Source organism: Clupea harengus, chromosome 8, assembly GCF_900700415.2.
Source record: "Clupea harengus chromosome 8, Ch_v2.0.2, whole genome shotgun sequence".
Classification (NCBI taxonomy): Eukaryota; Metazoa; Chordata; class Actinopteri; order Clupeiformes; family Clupeidae; genus Clupea; species Clupea harengus.
In genome coordinates, this window is record NC_045159.1 from 21816007 (window position 1) to 21839815 (window position 23809).

The following is a 23809-nucleotide window of genomic DNA, read 5'->3' on the forward strand; positions in this document are numbered from 1 at the left end:
TATTATCATTATTATATTTTTGCTGAACATCTGAAATACGCCTTTATGAGGATAGCTCTTCTCCTTGCTATGTATACTGGATGTATGGGACCATGGCTTGTTACCAGACTCAATTAAGCCTGTCCTGTTAGTGTCAGACATTAAGGACAAAGCTGGTAATATAAACAGCCTAGATAGTTGCATGTCCATAGCTTTAGCTAGCATACGGTCAAAAGCCCTAGAACGGATAGATTAAACAAGTTTATTAACTCTACAGATAACGGTTTGGTTTTAAAACATGGCACTGACTTGTGTGTGTGTATTAAAGGAAATTGCAAACAAATACAGCGGTAAAAATTCAGTTCTTATGGGTTTTTGTTTTTGAGTTAATTAACTGATTAGAGCTCTTCCAGGTCGACATTTCTCTATTTAACATTCTTTATTCTAATATTTTGAGATACTGGATTTTTGAATTCCATGAGCTGTAAGTATGTTCTTTCTTAAACCATGATTTATTGTGCTTTCGTATAATAATGTTTTTAAATATGTGTATATAAATTTAAATGTATTCAATTTGATGTTTTGTCTTTTATCTGGACCCTGAGTCGGTAATAAAAGTTGGATTTGTTTGACTAATTGATTGACTGGCGCTATCTAAATGAAATTGAATTGAATTGATATATTATCACATGGACTGGTCGTGCAGCACTCCAGAACAGCAGGTGGCACAGTGCATCCTCCATTGGTTAGAAACGGGCCTGTAAATCCATTGAAGTGAGTTTCACTTACGTACTTCCGAAGCTTTCTGCCATTTTATTTTGTCAAGGGTATCCTCGAAGCGACCACTGGGAGACTATCAGACATGTTCAGGTTCGCTAAAGCCGCTCTGAATCTTACAGGTAAGCTGTGATCATATAACTACAGGCCCATATATATATATATTTTAAAGTTATTCAAATACAGCTCTTTCTAATTGTATGACACTAAGTAACCACATTCTTTGGCTAACTGTGCTAGCCATAGCTGCCGGGCCAATAAGGGTTCACGTTACCATTAGCTTACGACCCAGCTAACGCTAACTTTACCCAGCTCACAGAGGTGTGCTAATGTCAAGCACTATTGGTCTAACTTGAGCGTTAAGTTCAAATGTGTTTAAGAATAATGGAACATAACATTTAATAATGAAGCATGTAATTGTGCACACCAGGCTATTGTAATGAATCCAAACCCCAAAGCAATAGTACCAATGATGTAAGATAACTGTTACATGCTAGCTGTTTGTAGTGACAGCCAACTGTTCACTAATATAAGTTAAGATTACCTTGAAGATATTCAAAAACCAGGGATCTAAATGAAATGTAAACTGATAGCTTCTTGGCGCTTATTTGCCATAGAATGTCTGACAGGGGGTAACATGAAGAATTTGATGTTAGGGCTTTGAACATAGATTTTGTAAATGACTTCCTGTGGATACGCTGGGTTACCTCTGGGTGGCTGACTGCCACCTTTGGCTGTCCTTACTTCACCTCAAACCACACTTCACGTCTTGCTAACATTCATTAAATCGGCTTGTTTTCGTAAATGCTTCCTTTTGGTCCATAATAAGTTATTCACAGGTAGAATGGGTGTGTGGTGTGCACTTGTTGTTGTTTTTTGTTTGATTTTCCTAGCAATAAACTGACCGTTTTGTGCGTAGGCAAAAGCTCACAGCAGGTTGCTGTGCGCAATGCCTCAGACGTCAGTTCGGATTTCCACGCCAAGTACGGCACCCCTCTCATCGCCGCCGGAGCAGTGTTCTGTGTTTCAGTCTGGACATATGTAAGTGCTCCTTTAAGACGAATAACGTTATTTAACGTTGATGGCAATATTGCTAAATGTTTATTTCTAAATTGCTTTGTTGCACATTAAGAAGGAAAATGAAAATGCTGGTTAAAAACAAATGTTCTTGTTCTACCACTACTTTTTGTGATGTGTATGTCTGTGACCGTATAATCGCCAGGACTGGGTCAGATGATTGTATCCAATGTTGTCTGTAGGTGGTGACATGCACTGGCATCACATGGAACCTGTCTCCAGTCGGCAAGGTGGAGCCTAAACCATGGAGGGAGGAGTAAAGTGATCCTCTCCACCGTCTTTCCACCTCTGTCTGTCCCCGCTTTTACCTAAAGATGTACATCTCTAAATTGTTGTAAGCAGTATGGCGTGTGTAATAAATGACTTCCAATCTGAAGATTGTTGTGTTGTTGTTGGTGGGTTTTGTAGAGTTCTGGCTCTTGGAATTTAATTTTACTCTGTGCCTATGGGGGGGGGGGGTTGGTGGCAATGTAAGTATATGGATATTTGCCGCGGGGCGAGGGCTTCAATCACCTCTCTCTTTTTTGACCATACATGTGTTTGCATCCCTGCATTGTACAATTAATGATTTCCCCCTGAACATTTACCATGAACTGTTGATGCCAATAACTGAAATTTCATCTGCAGTTAGGGTGTAAGCATAGACACAGGATGACCTTTCTTTATGGGTGTAAGCAAGGGCGAATTTAGGTTCCCACTTTTGGGGGGGGGGGGGCTAAGCCCCTAGATAAAACCTAATATTATTCCTGTGACCCAGCAAAACTACGGGGGTTTGGTTGCATGGTCCCCCATAAGACATTTTTGAACAGTCGCTCCCAGTCTATTTACTAGACGTTATCACCGTCTGTCTGCACGCTCGCAAGGATCGCTCACTCACGACCAAACACAGCCGTGCGCTTGACACCACAGTCTCAAACAGGCGGGATTCCTGTGCTACTTTATTTCTAAATAAGTTCACTAAATCGGTTGATAGGTGTGAATTTGACGATCTCAAAACCAAAAAAATATATATATATATATATTTGTTTTTGGGGTGACTAAGGAAACTTTTGGGGGGGTCTCCAGCCCCCCCAAAATAGGGCTAGATACGCCATTGGTAGGGAGTGAAACAGGTGTGTGATTGGGAGACGTGAATGTAGTGCAGCTGGAACGGTGAACGAGACTGATGACATGCAGCTGGAAGTGTGAGCCCTGAATTGCTGAAGGGGCGTGGCCGGAGCTGAGCTCAGCAGAGACGTGACACTCCGACACCTGTCTCAGAATGGTATAAAAAGCAGACCAAACGCTTTGCTAATCACTGCATTAGTTTACTTTACCTGAACAGGTGTGCCTGATACTCATCTACAACAGGTAAGAATCCTGCTTCTCTCTGGTCATGCACGCTGAAAAACCTTCAATGATCTACTAAATGTGACCATTTTTTATCCTTAGCTTCCCCAGAGGAAGAAGAATTTACACAAATCAACATGAAGGTTCTCATACTGGCTGCTCTTCTCTGTATGTACTCTGCTGTGACCCATGCTGTGACCCTTCCTGCACCTGGTAAATACTAGTGATGGGCAAATGAAGCTTTGGTGAAGCATCGAACCATTAGGCACATTGTTTCTAATGTTTCACCAAATCCCCCCCACACACACACACTCACCCACCCACACCACACACATGCACCCGTATACAAAAGATTGTGATATATATGTGATATATTAATTTTTTTACAAATAAAGATTCATTATATTTTGTATATTGTGTTATTGGGGAGAGAGTGCTTGGGGAAAGGATGTTGGGTGTGCTTGTGTAACCAGTTATGTTGGATAGGGAACAGTCAAAGATTTTGAAAACATTATTTTTTCTACACTTTTTGGACTGAGCCTGTTGATACAGTCACATTACAGACTACATATTTAACAGCCAGCGCACCTTATCATGAGCGATCAGAATAAAGTGTTCCCACATGTCAGAACGACCTCTCTTCCTAGATACATTTACATTTACATTTAGTCATTTAGCAGACGCTTTTGTCCAAAGCGACGTACAAGGGAGAGAACAGTCAAGCTAAGAGCAATAAAAAAGCATGGTGTAACAATAAATACTACTTTACATGAGAATTAGAAAAAAACAACCTAGAAAAGAGGAAAAAGAAGTGCAGGAATGTAACTGCTGAAGTGCAAGTTAAGCGCTAGTCAGGTGCCAGTTAGGAGGGGAGGTGCTCTCTGAAGAGTTGGGTCTTCAAAAGCTTCTTGAAGGTAGAGAGGGACGCCCCTGCTCTGGTAGTACTAGGCAGTTCGTTCCACCTACGTGGAACTACAAATGAAAATAGTCTGGATTGCCGTGCTTGCACGGACGGCAGTGCCAAACGACGCTCACTAGACGAGCGCAGCGTCCTGGGTGTAACATTTGCCCTTACAAGAGCATTTAGGTAGGTGGGAGCAGAACCAGTAAGCACTCTGTAGGCAAGCATAAGTGACTTGAACTTAATGCGAGCAGCTACTGGCAGCCAGTGGAGCTCGATGAGTGGGTGACGTGTGCCCTTTTCGGTTGGTTGAACACCAGACGCGTTCTGGATCATCTGTAGTGGTTTCACCACGCAAGCCGGCAGGCCCGTTAGGAGGGCGTTGCAGTAGTCAAGGCGGGAGCTCACCAAGGTTTGCACCAGCAGCTGGGTGGCATACTGGGTTAGGTACGGCCTGATTTTGTATAGCGCAAAGCGGCATGACCTGGAGACAGAGGCGATGTGGGCCGTGAAGGTCAGTTGGTCATCAATAATGACCCCGAGGTTTCTTGCTGTTTTGGATGGAGCAAGAGATAAAGAGTCAGTATTGATCTTGATGTTGTGGTGGATGACCTGTTTGGCTGGGAAGACCATCAGTTCCGTTTTGGCCAGGTTCAGCTGAAGGTGGTGATTTTTCATCCATGTGGATATATCAGCGAGACAGTCCGAAATCCGCGCCGAGACCGTGGTGTCCTCAGGAGGGAAAGACAGAAACAGTTGAGTATCATCGGCATAACAGTGGTAGGAAAAACCATGCGAGCGGATGATAGGGCCCAACGAGGTGGTGTAAATGGCAAAGAGAAGTGGTCCCATCACCGAGCCTTGGGGCACCCCAGTGGTGAGGCGGTGAGGTACAGACAGCTGACCTTGCCATGACACGTTGAACGAGCGCCCAGTGAGGTAGGATTCAAACCAGGAGTGCGCATTGCCAGAAATGCCCATACTTGACAGTATGGACAGAAGGATGCGGTGGTTGACTGTATCAAACGCAGCTGATAAGTCAAGCAGGACGAGAGCCGAGGATTGAGCTGCTGCTCTAGCTGTTTTTAAGGCCTCCATTACAGACAACAGGGTATAGATGCTTCTATAATGATGATAAATCAATACGAACGTAATGACTGTCACAGTATGACACAGGCTACTACGAACCAAACGCAATGTTGTGCGCTGAAGTTTTTATGCTTTGAAGGCGCTACAATTCAGACTTGAAACGAGGCAACTGACTGGTTTGTGTGTGGCGCTGTGAACCACTCAGCTGGTTCATTCGGAGAAAGAAGCAGTTTGCTGTTTCGCGCGTAATATGTCACGTGATTTTTCCGTACCAAAGCAACCTTCGAAGCAGTGGTTTTATGGTTGGTGTAGTTTATGGTTTGAAGCACGTTCCGGCGCTTCAGTGTCAGGCTGCCATCACTAGTAAATACGCTCTTTAATCAGACTCTACCTTCCGTCTCAATACAGCAACATTCAGCTTTAGGCATTCTTAACATCTTGCTTTTGCATCATAGACATGTATCAGTCTCATCATCTGAATGAACCTATACGTTACCGTCTGGATATTCTCCTTTTTGATTCTAATGTGGCAAAAATCTGTGTGAACACTGGTGTCGTTTAGTGTTTTTGTGCTTATCTCTGCAGCAGATGTCATGAAGACTCTGTTCACAGTTTGACCTCTCTGTTCTAAATGTCTTGTTCAGCATGTCAAAGAAGGAACTCATGTAATACTCTAGCCATGGGGTAATGTTTCTAATGATAGACTGATAGTTCTGTTTCTTCTTTCTCAGTCTCTAACTCGACAGCCTCCTCTACAGCGGAGGGCCTTCTGCCAGCAGATATGAAAGTGCTCTGCAGAATGATATTAGCTGGTGGTGAAAAAGTTTTTTTTTTTTTTGCAATATAAATGCAACATGTTTCGTTTTCTCCCTGGACCTCAAGAGCATCTCGGTCAGTGTCCTTCTGGCTGGTTCAAAAAAGGTTCCCGCTGCTTTTTGATGGTGACCTCCAAGAAGACCTGGAAGGATGCTGTGGTAAGGTGCTTTACCATTGATTAACACAATGCAGTAACCCCTAAATATGAGGGGTGATATAAAAAAAACCTTGCCTGTTTGTTTGGAAAATGAAAATAAAGAAGCTGCTCTTTTACATACTCTTTCTCCTATGTACCATTACACTTTCTTTCTCTTTTGCCCCCTCTCTCTCCAGAAGCATTGTGTGGGGCAGCAAGGCAGTCTGGCCTCTGTGCAGTCTTCTGATGAATACAACTTCCTGCAGACTATGGTTACACTTTCAGGCCAATCAAGCGCTTGGATCGGAGGTTTCTATTTCCAGGTCAGGAGAAGTATCTTGATTTGACCTTACTGAGACACGGCATCATAGCTATTACTGTTAAAACAGTCTCTGTCCTGAAACTCGAATTTCTTCACAAATGATTTTGAACATACAATGGGGTACCACAGCTGTTATGATCACACCGCCTAGTGCTGTGATGTGTTTCTGTATTTTAGGGTGCCTGGCTGTGGATTGACAGCGCTGGCTTCTATTACACTAACTGGCACACACAGAACAATGTGTACGCTTATCCTTGCTTGAAGCTGAATTCCAATGGTAAGTTTCTTGTTCTGAAAGCTATGTGAGGCTTATGTTTTGCCTTTGTAGGTGGCTGGTCAAACCGGCGCTGTAGGACAATCTGCGCATTCATCTGTGCCAGGATACTCTCCTGCTGATGAAAGAAACCTGCAGTGTCATTTCATGTAAAGAAAATGTTACATGTCACTGACTTCCATGTTATGTAAAGGAATAATCAGGCTTGGAAATCTCCATATTACATTTTGAACATTTACATTGTAGTATACTTTTGTTGTTGGATAGATCTGAAATGTAGTATTGTGGTTTAAATGTTTGTGAAATACAATAAATATGTGCTTTAATTTATTTTACCTTTTGTGGATGTTTTTTACAATGATGTTTACATCACTGTATAATGTTAAAGAAATGCACAAGTGCTCAGTCATGGTTTGGGAATGGAAGAGCTTATTTATTTATTTTTAAATTGACCTTGGTATAACACATTCATTCCACTAAGTCGTTTTCATTTACCCAGTATTTGTTTGTCATTGCTGACTTCCTAACCGCACAGCTTGATCATCTTCAACTTGATTAGTACATACACAACCACATGTGTTCTCACCGACACCCCCATTTGGTCTCAAGCCAGCCATCTTGAACTCACTCCTCCACCCCTCACAATTCATAAACTTTCACATTAGAAAATGTAATGTATTTTAACTTTGATGTACTGAATGTACTTTGTATTTTAGGATGTATTGTGATTTAGGTTTATTTATAATTTTCATCTGGGAATGGTTTTGTGGGCTCAAATGTTGAATACAGTTAGTTCCATCTATTCCTTTCTTCACTGCAATACAGAGGTTCTTTTTTGAATGCCGGTGAAAAGTATAAATTACATGATCAGGGGCGAATTTAGGTTCCAACTTTTGGGGGGCGGGGGTCTAAGCCCCTAGATAAAACCTAATATTTTTCCTGGGGGGGTTTGGGGGCATGGTCCCCCATAAGACATTTTTGAAAAATATGTGTCTGAGCATGCGCAATGTGAGGGACTACAATCCCCCAAAGGACTACTGTCGGTAGGAAAAACGTATGGCCAGAGAATGTGTATTAAAACCGGATGTCGTCACTTTAATCCGGTCTCTGGTTGGATAAACTTTTCAACAGAAATGGACAAGGACCTTTGATTTATTCTGTAGGAACCATGCCGATGCCTGACTTTTAATGTTGTGTGACGTTGTTGAAGTTCAAGTTCAACATTAATAGCGATTGAATTACCCTTGTGTCGTGTAATCGCTAGCGGTAAATAAACGTTAATAACTTGAATGACTGATTAAGGATATATGTTACACATCACAAACACATGTAATCGATGGGTTTTGGGGAAATGAGGTAATTGGTTAGCTTAAATTGCAGTATCTTAGGCGAGCTAATTGACCTGGCTAGCTATAGCGGAATTAACAGTAATACGCAGCTGGAGATTAAATGTCTGAAGGGGTACGGGACTGTAAAAAGTTTGGGAACCACTGGTCTAAGTGTTAGCTTCAGTTAAGACCTACGTGTACCACATGAACAACTAAACGAGTCAATGTAGACATATAAAAAGTTGTGTAGATAGCTTTATTCACATAAGCCATATAACTTCACAAAAATAATAATAATTTAAAGAAAACGATCGTTTGCATGTCAGGCGATCAACACAACTTCTCAACTAAAAAGTAAAGGTCCTTGTCCATTTCTGTTGAAAAGTTTTATCCAACCAGAGACCGGATTAAAGTGACGACATCCGGTTTTAATACACATTCTCTGGCCATACGTTTTTCCTACCGAAAACTACCATTGTGTAGCGACACTACCATCGTGTCTATATATGTCTATGGTCCTACCCCTGCCTTCCCGTGTGTGTGTTCGTGTGCAGTGGTAGGGGGATATGTTTGGGATGCTGGTGAAGCCAGGGGAGGAGGCCAACTCTAGAGGGCAGTCACAGGCCTCATAAAGATTAGGCTGGGCTGGATTGAATGACAGAAGAAGAAGCCGGTATTTCCGGTAATACGTCATTGTAGCGAAAACATGGAGGTCCACATGGATGCCCAAAGTTGACGGTTTCACTGTAGAAATTTGGGGTCTGAATGTCAACATTGCTCGCAAGGAGTAAAAATAAGATTTGCAGGAGGCAACAGCGAGCAGGTAATGTAACGAAATCATCTGTCTTGAAGGTAGTGTGATGAGTAGCCAAGCCTAAGTTGTTTGACGAGCTGTTACAAGGTGACACTACAACCAGAGTCTGTCTGTTAGAAATGCTCTGCCACTACCTGTTCGACCCGGCAGTTAAACGTTAGATGACATTCTTGTATAATTCCCGTTGTAAAAAGGACATATCTAACCTCACGTTTCCTATCTATTAGATTTAGCAACATGTCGCTTTTGGGGAGGCTGAGACCACTGATGTCGTTTCTTCAGGGTGAGTGACGTTGGATTGCTACTATGAGCTGCTTTGTGCGGCGAGTTATTTGGTCGCTGTTAACTACGGGACATTAATGTCACAGTAATGTCACATTTCGCAAGGATGCTGACGTTGGAAGTTGATTATTCATACAGTATAATCTGTTTGCTTGATAGTGAACTGTTTCTTACAAAGCCCCCTCAGAATCATGGGCGTTTTTTCGTAATGAGTTATTTTTGCGTTCCCTCGCAATAGTTTTGTGTTCCCAACCCACGGAACCTGATGGAACGCAAAAGTAACTCAGAAATCAAATCACAACTGTGACTTTTAGGGGGATCCAAAAATATTGAGAGGTAACGCAAAAGTACAAAATGCTTATGTGAAAGCATAGCTAGGGAGCTCAAAAGCAGCTAAAAAAACAAAACACTTCCACTCTTACTGTCCACAGTTTTGATCTTTAGTTCTTCTGTATGATATATATTGTGGAACGCAAATTAGTGTAACTCACTGTAGCTGACTTCTCCCACCACACTTCACTCTGCTGTTGCAGTGTCGCAGTCTGTCTCTCAGTGGGCCCCCCCAATCCTCTCCAGGACCATGGCCACCCTGAATCAGATGCACCGCCACGGCAAGCCCCCTCCCCGCCCGCCGAAGGTCAGCGCTATATTCGGGCGTCCACAGATGAAGGCGGTGGTGCTGAAAACCATGATCCGCAAACCCAAGAAGCCCAATTCAGCCAACCGCAAGTGCGCTCGCGTCCGGCTGTCTAACGGCAAGGAGGCTGTTGTGTTCATTCCTGGGGAGGGACACAACCTGCAGGAGCACAACGTGGTGCTGGTGCAAGGGGGCAGAACGCAGGATCTGCCAGGCGTGAAGCTGACAGTGGTCAGGGGTAAATATGACTGTGCCCACGTGGTGAAGAAAAAACAGTGATTTGAGGAAGTCGTCATATGTGCACTATAGTTCATTTATGTTCTCTGTTGTGAATGTTGAATAAACATTGCCTGTGTGAGGTTGTACATCTCATCTCTTATTTGTTCACATTCCTTAAATGAGAAGGAAATGAGGCAAAGTATGGTGTTGGACTAAACACTGCTTGATCCTGTGTGGGAAATGTATCCCTGAATGATGGCAGAGTTACTTGCGTTGATTTAGAATCAGAATCAGATTTTATTGGCCAAGTAAGTTTGCACAAACAAGGAATTTGACTTGGTAAAGTGGCTCTCAGTGTGCTTACACAGAATATACATCACAATACAAACAGTGCAACGGTCTTAGAAGTCTAAAAAAAGTATATACAAGGAGGAATGCCTATATACAGGAGCTGTGAATTTTAACACAACAATAGTGCAAAGAAGTAGAGTCCAAGAAGTGCAGGGACAAATATTTGACGGTAAGAGTATGAAGGGTGAGATAAATAAATATGTTAGCAGGAGTAATTGTACAAGTGGGTTTAGACTATAGTGATCCAGCGGTTATTTGCCCAATGCCACAGTGGGTTAGCTGCTTCAGTTAGGTAGACGGCGAGGGGAAGAAAACTGTTTTTGTGTCTGGTGGTTTTGGCAAACAGAGATCTGTAGCGCCTACCAGAGGGGAGGAGTTGGAATAGTTTGTGACCAGGGTGTGAGGTTTTTTTTTTCCTGCCCGTTTCCTGACTCTGGAGGTGAACAGGTCTTGGATGGTGGGCAGGTTGGCACCGATGATCTTTTCTGCAGACCTGACTGTCCGTTGGAGTCTGTTCTTATCCAGTTTGGTGGCCGATCCAAACCAGACAGTGATGGATGTGCACAGAACAGACTCGATGACTGCAGTGTAGAACTGGATCAGCAGCTCCTGAGGCAGGTTGTACTTCCTGAGCTGGCGCAGGAAGTGCATCCTCTGCTGGGCCTTCTTGATGATTGTGTTGATGTTGGGTTCCCACTTCAGGTTCCGGGAGATTGTGGATCCCAGAAACCTGAAGGATTCTACAGCCAACACAGTACTGTTGAGTATGGTGAGGGGGGGGGCGGTGCTGGGGGGCTCCTCCTGAAGTCCACTGTCCTCTCCACGGTTTTAAGCGTGTTCAGCTCTAGGTTGTTGCGACCACACCACAGGGCCAGCTGTTCAACTTCCCGCCTATATGCAGACTCATCATCATCAAGGGTTTAGGCCGATGACTGATGTGTCGTCTGCAAATTTTAGGAGTTTAACAGATGGGTCTCCTGAGGTGCAGTCATTTGTGTAGAGGGAGGAGAGCAATGGGGAGAGCACGCATCCCTGAGGTGCACCAGTGCTGACTGACCGGGTGCTGGATGTTATTTCACCCAGCCTCACCTGCTGCTTCCTGTCCATCAGGAAGTTTGTGATCCACTGACAGGTGGAGGCGGGCACAGTGAGCTGGGTGAGTTTGGTGAGGAGGACTTCTGGGATGATGGTGTTGAACGCCGTTAGAAATTAGAAAGTGCAAAACTTGTCCATGTTTAAAGTGTAAGTATACCCCCAGCTCTGAACCTTTTTGAAACATGGTAAAGGGTGGACAAGGGGATGAGGGGCTGACTGAAAGTTTACTAGACAGTCTATGTACTGTATGTCTTGACGTAGAGAAGTCCCAAATGGTTGATTCTACTTCAGCATCGGCCTTGCAAGGTTCAGGATGATTTAAGCAGTACGTGGCGTGTTGAGCCATTTTCAACCCATAAAATACAGATTTTAATTTAAAAAATTACATTTTGTCAATATTAACACCAGCATTGATGTGTTCACAGTACAGACATATTGTTTAGTTTCCAGCTTAAAAAACACATTTAAGTGTGTTCTTAGACTTTAATATTGATAATTTATCATATACACTAATCTAAAGTAGCTCTTATAGGTTTTTTGATTGCCAATATAGTCGTAGACATTTCTTTTGACGCCGTTTTCAAATGGACCCCAGATGTGAGCTGACTGTGACTACAGATGGAGTCTCCTTTAGTCACGTATCCATTACTCCAGTGTGTCTACGGGGTTTAGTGCTTATTGGGTTGGATTAGCTCTACACATCTCTGATCTGCATGGCAAACAAATGTTGGTGAAGTTCAATAAAAATGTATGCACACACACGTAAACAATAAAACCCAAATTAAAAAGTAACCAGGAAATGGAAGTGTTTAGCCCGCCCACCTGTAGATCCAGGTGAGGGCACTGATGCCACCCCGGCACTGCCCCCTGGCATCTACACAGGACAGGCTCTCACACCCAGGCCCTCTGCCAACAGCACGGGTAAGCACGGCGACAGGGCATACAGACATGTACATACACATTTGTGCACATACATACAGTATAAGCATACCATTCATGCATGGTACCACATGAAGAGAATTTTGCCATTTTTGAGACGAATTAGAATATTTAAATACATTCTTACACAAATCATATGCTCTGTGTGTCGTGGGATAGATACTTTTGGTTCCCACTGCTGTTTCTCTTCTCAACACAACAACGCAAGGAATAGACAAAGGGAGTTGTTTATTTTTCACCCCTTTCACCTTGACAGACATCAAACATGTATTCTCAGACCAATGAGTGAATTAAAGCAGAAACTGTTCTGACGAGACACCCTACACAGAGTCCCTAAGAAGGCACCCTACAGAGTCCCTAAGGAGGCACCCTACACAGAGTCCCTAAGTAGGCACCCTACACAGAGTCCCTCAAGAGGCAGTACATGAGTCATCGTTGTATAAATGTAGTCTTTGATTGGCCACACTGATTGCCTCACTGCTGTGTTAATCCTTTTGCTGTCGATGAAAATCAATCTCGCTTCATGAGTGACCATCATGTGTTAACTTTATAAATGTGAAAAGTCTGTGGAATGAGCATTCAAAGATGTGACACATTAGTCAGTTAGTCATCAGTTAGTCCTCCACACACATCTCTGCTTTTTTGGACACTTTTTTAACGTCCTGTGCATGCAACCTATGGCCATATTATTAAAATGCATTTACGAGACTTTTACTGAAGATGTGCTTCAATATTGATATATTCTGTTGATATTTCTTTCCCAGGGTGGAGAGATGACCATAGGCAGACACTGGTACAGGCATGTTGTAGGAGATGAACATAGGCAGACACTGGTGTAGGCATGCTGTAGACACCGTGCCAACTGTTCACACGCCTGCTCCCATTCCAGAGGTCTGATCGTCACATACACCAGTCAACATCCTGCTTCATTGCTCTCCTTTTTCTCCAGGTCTCTGTGAATCTATAATTACACAAGATGTCCCTTATATATGTCAGTTCTTTGGGACATCTGTGAGCACTTTATCTCCCAGTACATAGTATATGTTCGTTAAAACATACATTAAGTAAAGATAAATGAAAGACAATAACACAATTTTAGAATGTGAACAGACAGAAGCTCTTCATGCATGATCTCACTAAAGGGCTTTCTCACTCCTTCCTCTTCCTCCCTCCTCTGATCCTCATACTCCTCCATGGCACTAAGCACTGTGACATCACTGTGACTTCCTCCTCTGATCCTCATACTCCTCCATGGCACTAAGCACTGTGACATCACTGTGACTTCCTCCTCTGATCCTCATACTCCTCCATGGCACTAAGCACTGCGACTTCACGGTGACATCACTGTGACTTCCTCCTCTGATCACCATACTCCCCCATGGCACTAAGCACTGCGACTTCACTGCGACTTCCTTCTCTGGTCAAGCTCCCTGGCACTAAGCACTGCGACTTCACTGCGACTTCCTTCTCTGGTCAAGCTCCCTGGCACTAAGCACTGCGACTCGCCGTTTCTTCTCCTGCAATCAACCTCTCTTGTAAATCTTGTTTGGATGACAATACATTTAAAAATACTATTTTCACTTTGATAAATAAAAACCTTTCAGCAGTGCACACCTACCAATTAAAAAGAATACAAACTGCAACGGGGAGATATGAGTATCACACTACTGATGGGCTGACCAAAGTATTACAGCATAAGAACTGTAACGGAATCACTTTAATCAAAATACGTTAAAATATCTTCACCCCCACATCCCCGGAGCTCCTCTTAAAAGGAAAGTATGAAAATACACAAAAACCTCAACAACAATCTCAAAATATCTCAAAAATAAGGCATGGAATGTCACAGGGCATGTATGCACTCTATGTTAGCGTCATCAAGTTATTGTTTTCCTTGGCCTTCTAAAGGGAAAAGTTCCTCCAAGCATTTCTTCAGGTCTGGATTATCCTTGATCTTTTTTCTGATGAGCCGGGCGGCATCCTCCGTGGCTGAGGCCTTGCACCCTACATGATTGATAAAACTACCCAGAATTCCCTGGTTGGACTCTGCACCCAGGCCCACGAGGAAGCGCAGGAAGAGGTCGTAGTGGTGCTTAGCGGAGGCTTTGGGGTGCACTGCTTTCTCTATGGCGTATTTGTACAAGTCCGTCAGGCTTGTGTCCCGCAGCTTGATCATGGCCATCTTGCTGGTGTCCATGACGTTCTTGCCGCTGTTTTTGTAAGAGAGGAACACATAGAGAGCAGCCATATACTCCTGCACAGTGGGGTGGATGAAGCAGCGGAGCTTTTCTTGGTACAAGATGTACTTCTCGCGGTAGTACTCGGTGACCAGTCCACAGTGAACTATAACCTGCTGGGGGTCAATCTCGTCCTCCTTCCAGTGGCTCGTGACCATTTGGAAGATCTCCTTCTCCAGCATGGTGTACGCCACCTTGCCCATCTTCATAAGCAGCACCCGGTCATCCTCCCACTTCTTAGCGACCGCATCACACTGCGACCTTCGCCGCTCCCGTTTGTTGAAATACACCTGCACCAGGCGTGTGTACATCTCGGTTATCGTGCTAGGGGGCTCCTGGCCTGGCGGAAACTTCTGGAACACTTTTTGGAGGACAGTGGACACGACCCAGCAGAACAGGGGTAGGTGGCACATGATGAAGAGCGTATTATTGGCCCGCAGGTATTTCACCATGCGTTCAGCCAGGGCGGGGTCATTGCTGTGCCTCTTTCTGAAGTAGACCTCGCGGGCCTCCTCGGCAAAGCCGCGCACCTCCACCACCTGGGAGATGCGATCGTTGGGGAGCTCGCAGGAGGCCAGCGCGCGTATGACCATCCACAGGTAGGAGCTGTGCAGCAGGTTCCCTTTGATCAGGTTGATGAGCAGCAGTCGGGTGCTGACCGTGGTGTTCATGTCGCACCAGCAGTGCGTGTACAGGAAGTCCAGCTCGTACACCAGCTCGTCCACCTCGTCCATGATGAACAGCACCTGGCAGTCCTCGAACTCCAGGTCAGTGAGCTCCGCCACACAGGGAAACAGGGCGGTGAGCAGCGCGTGGAAGGTGGTGTCGGTGTCCAGCGTGGGCAGCATGCGGGCGCCCGACAGAGGGAACACGAAGTAGATGTGCTCGTGGGCCGTCTCCGCCACCCAGTCCAGGATGTAGCGCTGCGCCGCCGCCGACTTCCCACTGCCGGCCACGCCCTTCATCACGAGGAGCCGCAGGTACTTCTGCTCCTCCAGCGACGAGACGTAGAGCTCCGTGTTCTTCAAGGGCTTGTAGTTGTACCGGGGTTCCACCTTCAGCTCTTGCACCGCCCCCCTCAGCTCGTGCTCGTTGTTGGGGGGCGCGTACATTCCCACCGTCATGTGATGCTCGGTGTAAACGGACTCAAAGTCTGCAGACCCTCCCTGCTTGGGGCAGCCTTCATAAATGGTGCTGTACTGCTGTTTCAGCTGCTGTCTCAAAGCGTAGCGCACTTCATCTGGAAAGCAGGGAGATCAGTTTAATACAGGTTAATACATAAGGGGTAATTAAGATGTTATAAGACGGTAATAGGTAATGACAATTGCTTTGCAACCATGATTCCATTAAGGCGAGTCTCTAGCATGTGTTGCTGGTAATTATACGGCTCCTCAGAATGTTGCAAAAAGAACCATTGATTTGAATGGGCCAGCCCAACACCCCAATTTCCGCTACGTTAAGTGACCGGACTACTTTTAGGATGAAACATGTGAATTAGAAGCACCAAACCCATTGCCAATGGCAGCGGCCATTCATATTTTGCAGCAGTCATTATAAAGAAATATCAGACCTCCAAACTTTGGGGTGGCCCATTCAAACAATGAAACTTTTGGCAAAATTCTAAGGAGCCGTATAATAATAATTCTTTATAATGACCGCTGCAAAAAATGAATGGCCGCTGCCGTTGGTAACAGGTTTTGTGCTTCTAATTCACATCTTTCATATCATTCCGCAAGTAGTCTGTTCGCTTAACATAACGGGAATTCATTGTAACTTGAAGTCAGCAAGTAATAGGTTGCTATGCAACACCTGAAACTTTAAAGTTCTATTTGCATGAAGAACTATTTTGTCACTAAACAAAATCATTAAAATAGGTATTTTGAAGGAATGTTTTGAGCAAGTAACTATATAATAAGCTGTGTGTCGGGGTCATGTTCCTCCTATCAGGATTTATTTTCCTTTACTGACTGGCGGACTATACATCATCCCTAATCCATAAAGCTGCTCTTACTCCTTTGAAGGTGTCCTGTTATGTATTCGACAAGCTTCTTTTGTCCCATGTACTGAACCACATGCGTGGTGATCTTTAAGGCCAATTCAATGTCACAGCACTCCAGCATCTTGTCCACCAGGTCGAGGATGTCCAGGCCATCCAGTGGGTCTCTGAAGAACTCAGGGTAGCGCTCCCACAGGTACTTCTTGAAGAACTTCAGGTGAGACTCAGACAGCTTCTTCAAGACCTGCTCCAGGAACTGAAATGTAAAGCAAAAACACTATGAGCAAAAATATCCACTATACAATATCCACTGTACAAAAAAAATCCTATATAATATACGCTATACAAAAATATAAGTTATTAAAAACTGAATATTTTACAGGTTTTTCAAAGCTGCATTTCTACAGAGCTGTGTGTGGATGTCCTGTATGTATGTATTCTGTGCATTAGTCTACAGAGCTGTGTGTGGATGTCCTGTATGTATGTATTCTGTGCATTAGTCCTTTCTATGAGTCAGCCCTGGGCATCTGTCCCAGAGCAGACCTGGTGCTGATCAGACCCAAGCCTAGAGTCCTGTCTCTACTATCAGACCAGAGTCCTGTCTCTACTATCAGGCCCAAGCCTAGAGTCCTGTCTCTACTATCAGACCAGAGTCCTGTCTCTACTATCAGGCCCAAGCCTAGAGTCCTGTCTCTACTATCAGGCCCAAGCCTAGAGTCCTGTCTCTACTAGAAGTGCAGCCAAACCTTGAAAGTGAACTTGACGGTCAGAGCTGGGTGCCTCTTCTGGTTGGGGTCGATGGCGAGCTCCGGTTTAGCTGCGTTGTATGGGATGACTTTGGCCTTCTTTCGGACCCTAAACACAGAAGCAGACAGGGCAGCTAGGGTGAGTCCCACTTGTGCACAGTGCCATCAGCAGACAGGGCAGCTAGGGTGAGTCCCACTTGTGCAGTGCCATCTGGGTCTGACTGAATCAGACATTTTAGGAGAATTAGCATTCATTAGGTTATTTTGTGTGGGAACTATGTAAAAACAGGCAATACTGAAAACGTCCCTTTTAATTAATGTCCAAGTCAATTAGACAGGTTGTCTTGTTTATTTCTGCAGATGAGAGATGCACAGAGAGGGGTCTGTGTGCGCGCACACACACACACACACACACACACACACACACACACACACACACACACACACACTACCTGAGTTCAGGCTTCATCTCCTTCTCCACGTCCTCGTCACTCTCCAGAGAGTAGATGCTTGAAACACAGGAGTCTGGTCTCTCCAGCTCAATCCTGTAGGAACAACACCTCATCAATGCCTGAAATAAGGAGGACTTATAACAGATCATCGCTAATATTGTGTCTTTACAAACGGCTTCATACAGTGTCCTTGACATTTGCTTATTTGTTTTTTTTTTCAACTGTTTTTATCTCAACCTATCCACCTATCTTTATGATGAAATAAATAAGCCAGAGGTGATTCTCTGTTAGATCTGTAGAGACTGACACCTCTTTCAGGATACAGTCAAACCTTTTACAGGGCAGCTCCTAGTTAGCCTGGCTCCACTCACCTATTGGTTCCGCCACAGTTTTCGCTGGGATTATAAGAAGTGAATTTGTGTGGCTATACCAGGCTAGCTCCTAGTACCCTAGTCTCTATTAGCAGCAAACCCCAACGTGAGCGGCACCTGGTTGTAAGGTCGTCAGGGTCAGGGTTTGATCCGCTGAAGTCCATAGTCCCACTCTCCATGGACAGGTAACTTGGAGCCGGGGAGGCAGCCCTCTCGACGTCACACCTAGATGCCCCCAGGACACAGGTGCAACAGGTGAGAAAGAGAAGGTGCAGTTTATTCATCTAAAAGGTGAACATGGCATGAAAGCATTGTTATATTTGCAAAGATATATTTCACTTCCCCCTTTTGGGGGAGTTTGGAAACAAAAAGCAGCGCAGAATTCATGGTTCAGTTTGATTCTTACAAGAGCATCTGTACGAAAAGTCTTAGACTATTAGAAAAATGTAAGGGGAAAATGAAACCACTGGAGTATAAGCACACAAGCACGCAAGTGTCACACACGTGTCTGGTAGATCCAAGTCTCGATCCCACATCATATCATCTTCCTCCTCGCCGCCAGACTCGGTTCCGTGCGCGGAGGCCCCGCGGCCGACCGGAATCAAATCTGTGTCCATTTCAAGCGTCTCTGTGACTGTGGCAGGGGCCGCTGAGGTTCAGAGGAGGAGCTCTTGACACTACGTAAAGCTGCAGAGACAAATGCAGGAGGGCACATTGACATGCAGACAGAAGTAGACAGAACATGAACAGTAAAGGATACATATGGCTAAATTCAGTTGCCATGCACTTATGTGGTCATCTCTGAACGTTCTGCTTAAATCCTAGCATCCCATAGAAGTTACACTAGCTCACGCTACTGCACCTGCAACTACAAAGCTTTTATAAAAAATATGAAATATGTGTGGATAGATGTTCTTTTGACTGCCATCACTCATTTAAGATAGTGAGACGGATAGCTATCTTGCACTAAAACAACGGATCAGTGTACTGACATGATAATGTAGGGTTTTATGTACAGAATAAAAACACTATCTGTCCACATGTGAAACATTGAACTGTAAGTGCTTGAAAGGGACAGATACTAAACTAGAAACTGTGTCCCTATAATGACTTTGAAAGGACTGTGTGAACATCCAACAGTTCTAAGCCATGCGTTGGTTGACCTTTGATCATATCTTTCGAGTTGTGACTCGAGTTCTCCTCATAGTATACAGTTCCAAATGTTTCCATGAAAATAGAGGATCGTGTAGCAAACAAGCCCATATCACGCCTTTTGTGTGGTAACCTGATATATGGGGTTAGGCCGAAACGTGTACCACAAGTGCCGAACTTCCAACACGTCCGACTTCCAACAAGCTTATTGCTGTGGCCTGCCTGCTAAACCCCTTAATAAAACGGGCTACTGAGCAGCTAAACTGACACAGACACCGCCAGTTTGTGCTATAACTTACATCAGTAAAACAGTCTGTAACAATTTATCAAATTTAATTTAACTAGCAATCTATAATGTAGATAATTTACTGAGTTCAAAACTGTTGGAGTCTTCTTCCGTGTTACTACAACGTTCACGTCACCTACTGCCCTTAAGTTGTTGTAGTACCTGACTCCTATTCAACGAGTTTGGTAAAGCGGTTACTTACATTTCAAAACTTTTCGATCTTCATTACAACTGTTAAGTGAACAATGTCACTCTATACACTCGTACCGACACGGCATGAGCACATATTCTAAGAAGAATCGGTCATATCCTGATGTTGAGGCCCAGTTTCAGTTTCGTCTGTTTGTTCTGGAGAGTTCAGCTGCAGACTGAAGCGCCACCTCCAGACAAGAAACACGTGACCTCCAGTCTACGCCAGACTACTGTTGGAGACGGAAGGAGAATTGAAACAGGCTCTGCCGTAGCACACGTTCGGAGGCAAAGACAAGAGAAGCTGCGCGAAAGATAACATCTTCAGTCAAGGAGTGTTTTCTCTTTATTATGGATGAAACGCCAATGTTTTTTGTCAGTAATATGCATTCTTTCGCCGCAGTCTCGAGTTCATTGCTGCTATCATTTCTGCACACCACCAGATGTCACTGTGGTGTGTGTCTTCGAAGCTCCGGATCTTTCTACGGCACAATTAAGAAGAATCTTCTAAAGCTTCGCAAGGCTTCGTCCGCCTATCTCGGTTATATAACTGGCAATGCATTATGCGTGGTTCAAACACCGTAAAATGTACATGATACAAATCGAACAGGAATACGTTTTGATTCCGAGTGTGACTGTGAATGCATGCACATGTGCAGAACGGGTCGGGCAGCTGGTACGGATCGGGCAGTGGCACGTTGGTAAACTAAACTTCAACCACCGACTTCCCTGCTAAAAAACTAAAAATTAAAACTAAAATGTTTACATATAGGCTATATCACCACAATAGAGAAACCTCCACCAGCTGTGTCCTTGCCTTTCAGCATCTGCCACCCAGGTCAGCTGGGTGCTCTTTGACTGCAGTGTGTGTGTGTGTGTGTGCGTGTGTGTGTATGGTGTGTGTTTTAGGGGTAGAGAAGTGTATGTGTATTGTGTGCAGGTCCGTGGTCTAAGGAGAAAGTCAAGGGTCAGGTTTTTTGTTCTGAGGTGGTGTGCTAGACAAAGACGTGGTGCTCTTTGTTCTAGCGAAGCAGAGACCTGCGTGACCCCCCTCTCCCTTATTAAAGCGTCACACACACACACACACACACACACACACACGCACGCACATACACACACACACATACATACACTGACCCCCCTCTCCCTTATTAAAGCGTCTCACACACACACACACACATACACTGACTTTAACTCAGGGTGACAGCATCTCGTCAGTGGCTAGGAGAAGGCAGTTGCTTCACCCATTAATAACACATTTAACAGTGAGTGTGTGCACATGTGTATGCACATGTCTGCTCCGTGTTGAATCAGCTAAAGATAATCACACAGTGATTACATAACACACATGTTGAGTGTGTTTTGGAGATCATCTCATATGCACTAGCTTGGTATAACACCTGGAGGGCTGGATTATGTAATGTGCATCATAATCACAACTTTTAATTAAAGAGAACAAGACCAAATGGATGTCATTATCCACTGTACAACAATCACGAAGTGGCTTACTCTGTGCAGTGGACACACACTGAACACAGACAACACAAATTAGACATAGCCTAACCCATTACACCACTGAGATACACGACCAGCCTAACCCATTACACCACTGAGATACCAGCCTAACCCATTACACCACTGAGATGTTCTGCATGTAGCTGAGCCACATCAGGGCCATGTTCGTACTTGGGTCAGTCCTGGTCTGCACTGATGGAAGATGGGTGTGCTCTTGTGGGGTCTGCACTGATGGAAGATGGGTGTGCTTCCTGATGGGGTCTGTTAGAAACAAACACACAGTGTCACAGACCCAGATGAGACAGCTGGGGAGGAACTTTAAATATGGTGGGCGCGAATTAGATTACACAGTTATATAACAGAGTATATAATTTCTTATGATTTAAACACAATGGCACTTTTCCCAAGATTGGTCACAACTTGCATAGTCTTGTCAGTGAACGATTTTGTCTCTATAAACAAACAAACACAATCTCCTCAGACATCTCGCTTCAAAAGAAACTTTTCAAAAGCCACTTCGGCCCTGAGGAGACTACGTGATGAACAGTATGCTGAGTTCATACTTCAACGTGTGCATCGTTCTGCGTTAGTCAGCTGAATCAGGGTAACGCTGTTCAAAAACACCTTGGGGTCGAGGCGCTTTGTGCAAAATCACACGAGGAGCCAAAAAAAAAAAAAACACGAATCCAGAACAATGGAGTTGTAAATACAGGGAATCATTTTAGTGAGATCAAGTCCAAACATGTCTTCAGAGTCTTGCAGGTCCTCTGCATCCAGTGTCATCTCCTGACAGAGGCTGATAGATGCTACTTGACACAGACCTTGAACTCTGGTCCACTCTTCAGCGCTCCTTCCCCTAAAGCTTCTCTTCTCCTCTGTCTCATCGAAATGCAGCCAGTCAGTGGGACATCTGGCACATACACACACAGACACACACAAGCATAAACACACACACACACACACACACACACACACACACACACACACACATACACACACTACCATCTCACACTTTGGATTCACATGGAGCATGCACACAGACAATTCTTACAATAGCCCACATACCCACAAACATACACACATCTCTGTGAGAGGACAGAACATACACACATCTCTGTGAGAGGACAGAACATACACACATCTCTGTGAGAGGACAGAACATACACACATCTCTGTGAGAGGACAGAGCAGCACACACACACACACACACACACACACACACACACACACACACACACATCTCTGTGAGAGGACAGAGCAGCATGAACACACACACATCTCTGTGAGAGGACAGAGCAGCACACACACACACACACACACACACACACACACACACACACACATCTATGTGAGAGGACAGAGCAGCACACACACACACACACACACACACACATCTATGTGAGAGGACAGAGCAGCACACACACACACACACACACCCATCTCTGTGAGAGGACAGAGCAGCACACACACACACACACACACACACACACACATCTATGTGAGAGGACAGAGCAGCACACACACACACACACACACACACACACACACACACACACACACATCTCTGTGAGAGGACAGAGCAGCACACACACACACACACACATCTCTGTGAGAGGAAAGAGCAGCACACACACACACACACACACATCTCTGTGAGAGGACAGAGCAGCACACACACACACACACACATACATCTATGTGAGAGGACAGAGCAGCACACACACACACACACACACACACACACACACACACACACACATCTCTGTGAGAGGACAGAGCAGCACACACACACACACACACACATCTCTGTGAGAGGACAGAGCAGCATGCCCCACTGGGGTGATGACTGGCCTCTGCTGACTCAAAATGTGCAGAACTCAGCATCCATCCACTATCCATCCTGGAACTGGAAGCCACATCATTTTTTAATCAAAAAAATATTTTTTTTTGTTATATAATTACTATTATTATTATCATTATTATTAGCGAAACTGTAATATTAATTGGGCGACCGGCATTGATTGAGAAATCATGGAGATTATCAAAAAGCCTTCACCATCACGGTAAAATAGCTTGTAACAAAATGAAGGTGTTTTGCAGGTGAATAGAAACACACATCCTGTCCATCCAGTACGTTAGGCAAGAGATGTTTCCATCAGATGGGCCTAACATGAGAAGCCTTCGAGTTCAGGAGTAACACTTGAGTGTTAGGCTATTTACTTCCGCAGTTTGAAAACTTTCTCCGTGGTTGGGGCGAGACGTCGTCGGGAATGTAATCCGTCTGACGAGACACCCGGGGGCGCTAAATCCCTCTCTCTCCTGTACCTCCTCAAGGCGGTGACAGTTCTCGTGTAGCTCGTGTCGTGAACGCTAGTATTGGCGAGGTGCGGAGGCTCCTCGTCTCCATCCTTTAAAACGAGTCACAAGAGACTGTTTCAGAGGCTACCCTCCCGTAATTGGTTTAAATCGAGACGTCAGTAATTATTTGCTCGTCAATCGC

At 44.6% G+C, this 23809-nt stretch overlaps 5 protein-coding genes across 5 annotated transcripts in view; 4 read left to right on the forward strand and 1 right to left on the reverse strand.

Annotated features, from left to right (window-relative positions):
• Positions 1-729: 729 nt before the first annotated feature.
• On the forward strand, positions 730-2209 carry LOC105890523 (cytochrome c oxidase subunit 7B, mitochondrial). The gene is made up of 3 exons (XM_012816555.3): positions 730-878; positions 1676-1797; positions 2016-2209. The coding sequence occupies exons 1-3, from the start codon at positions 842-844 to the stop codon at positions 2091-2093; spliced, it is 237 nt and encodes a 78-aa protein (XP_012672009.1). The 5' UTR covers positions 730-841; the 3' UTR covers positions 2094-2209.
• An 864-nt stretch (positions 2210-3073) lies between these two features.
• LOC105890460 (ladderlectin-like) lies at positions 3074-7043 on the forward strand. The gene is made up of 7 exons (XM_012816485.2): positions 3074-3183; positions 3265-3375; positions 5884-5931; positions 6035-6126; positions 6302-6427; positions 6604-6703; positions 6755-7043. Exons 2-7 carry the CDS (start codon positions 3300-3302, stop codon positions 6820-6822), a joined length of 510 nt encoding a protein of 169 aa, XP_012671939.2. The 5' UTR covers positions 3074-3183; positions 3265-3299; the 3' UTR covers positions 6823-7043.
• A 1645-nt stretch (positions 7044-8688) lies between these two features.
• mrps12 (mitochondrial ribosomal protein S12) lies at positions 8689-10126 on the forward strand. The gene is made up of 3 exons (XM_012816552.3): positions 8689-8851; positions 9070-9125; positions 9658-10126. Exons 2-3 carry the CDS (start codon positions 9080-9082, stop codon positions 10038-10040), a joined length of 429 nt encoding a protein of 142 aa, XP_012672006.1. The 5' UTR covers positions 8689-8851; positions 9070-9079; the 3' UTR covers positions 10041-10126.
• A 2450-nt stretch (positions 10127-12576) lies between these two features.
• Positions 12577-20015, reverse strand: nlrc3l1 (NLR family, CARD domain containing 3-like 1). Its single transcript, XM_012816581.3, has 7 exons — positions 19808-20015; positions 18672-18854; positions 18285-18392; positions 17797-17889; positions 17345-17453; positions 16614-16854; positions 12577-15842 (listed from the first exon to the last, which is right to left on the reverse strand). The coding sequence occupies exons 2-7, from the start codon at positions 18782-18784 to the stop codon at positions 14248-14250; spliced, it is 2259 nt and encodes a 752-aa protein (XP_012672035.1). The 5' UTR covers positions 18785-18854; positions 19808-20015; the 3' UTR covers positions 12577-14247.
• Positions 20016-23666: 3651 nt separating this feature from the next.
• The window catches only part of cnksr2b (connector enhancer of kinase suppressor of Ras 2b), a 78580-nt gene continuing 78437 nt past the window's right edge, over positions 23667-23809 (forward strand). The window contains exon 1 of the mRNA XM_031572333.2: positions 23667-23809. This exon is cut by the window's right edge and continues 945 nt beyond it. The gene's annotated coding sequence lies outside the window, so the exon portion shown is untranslated.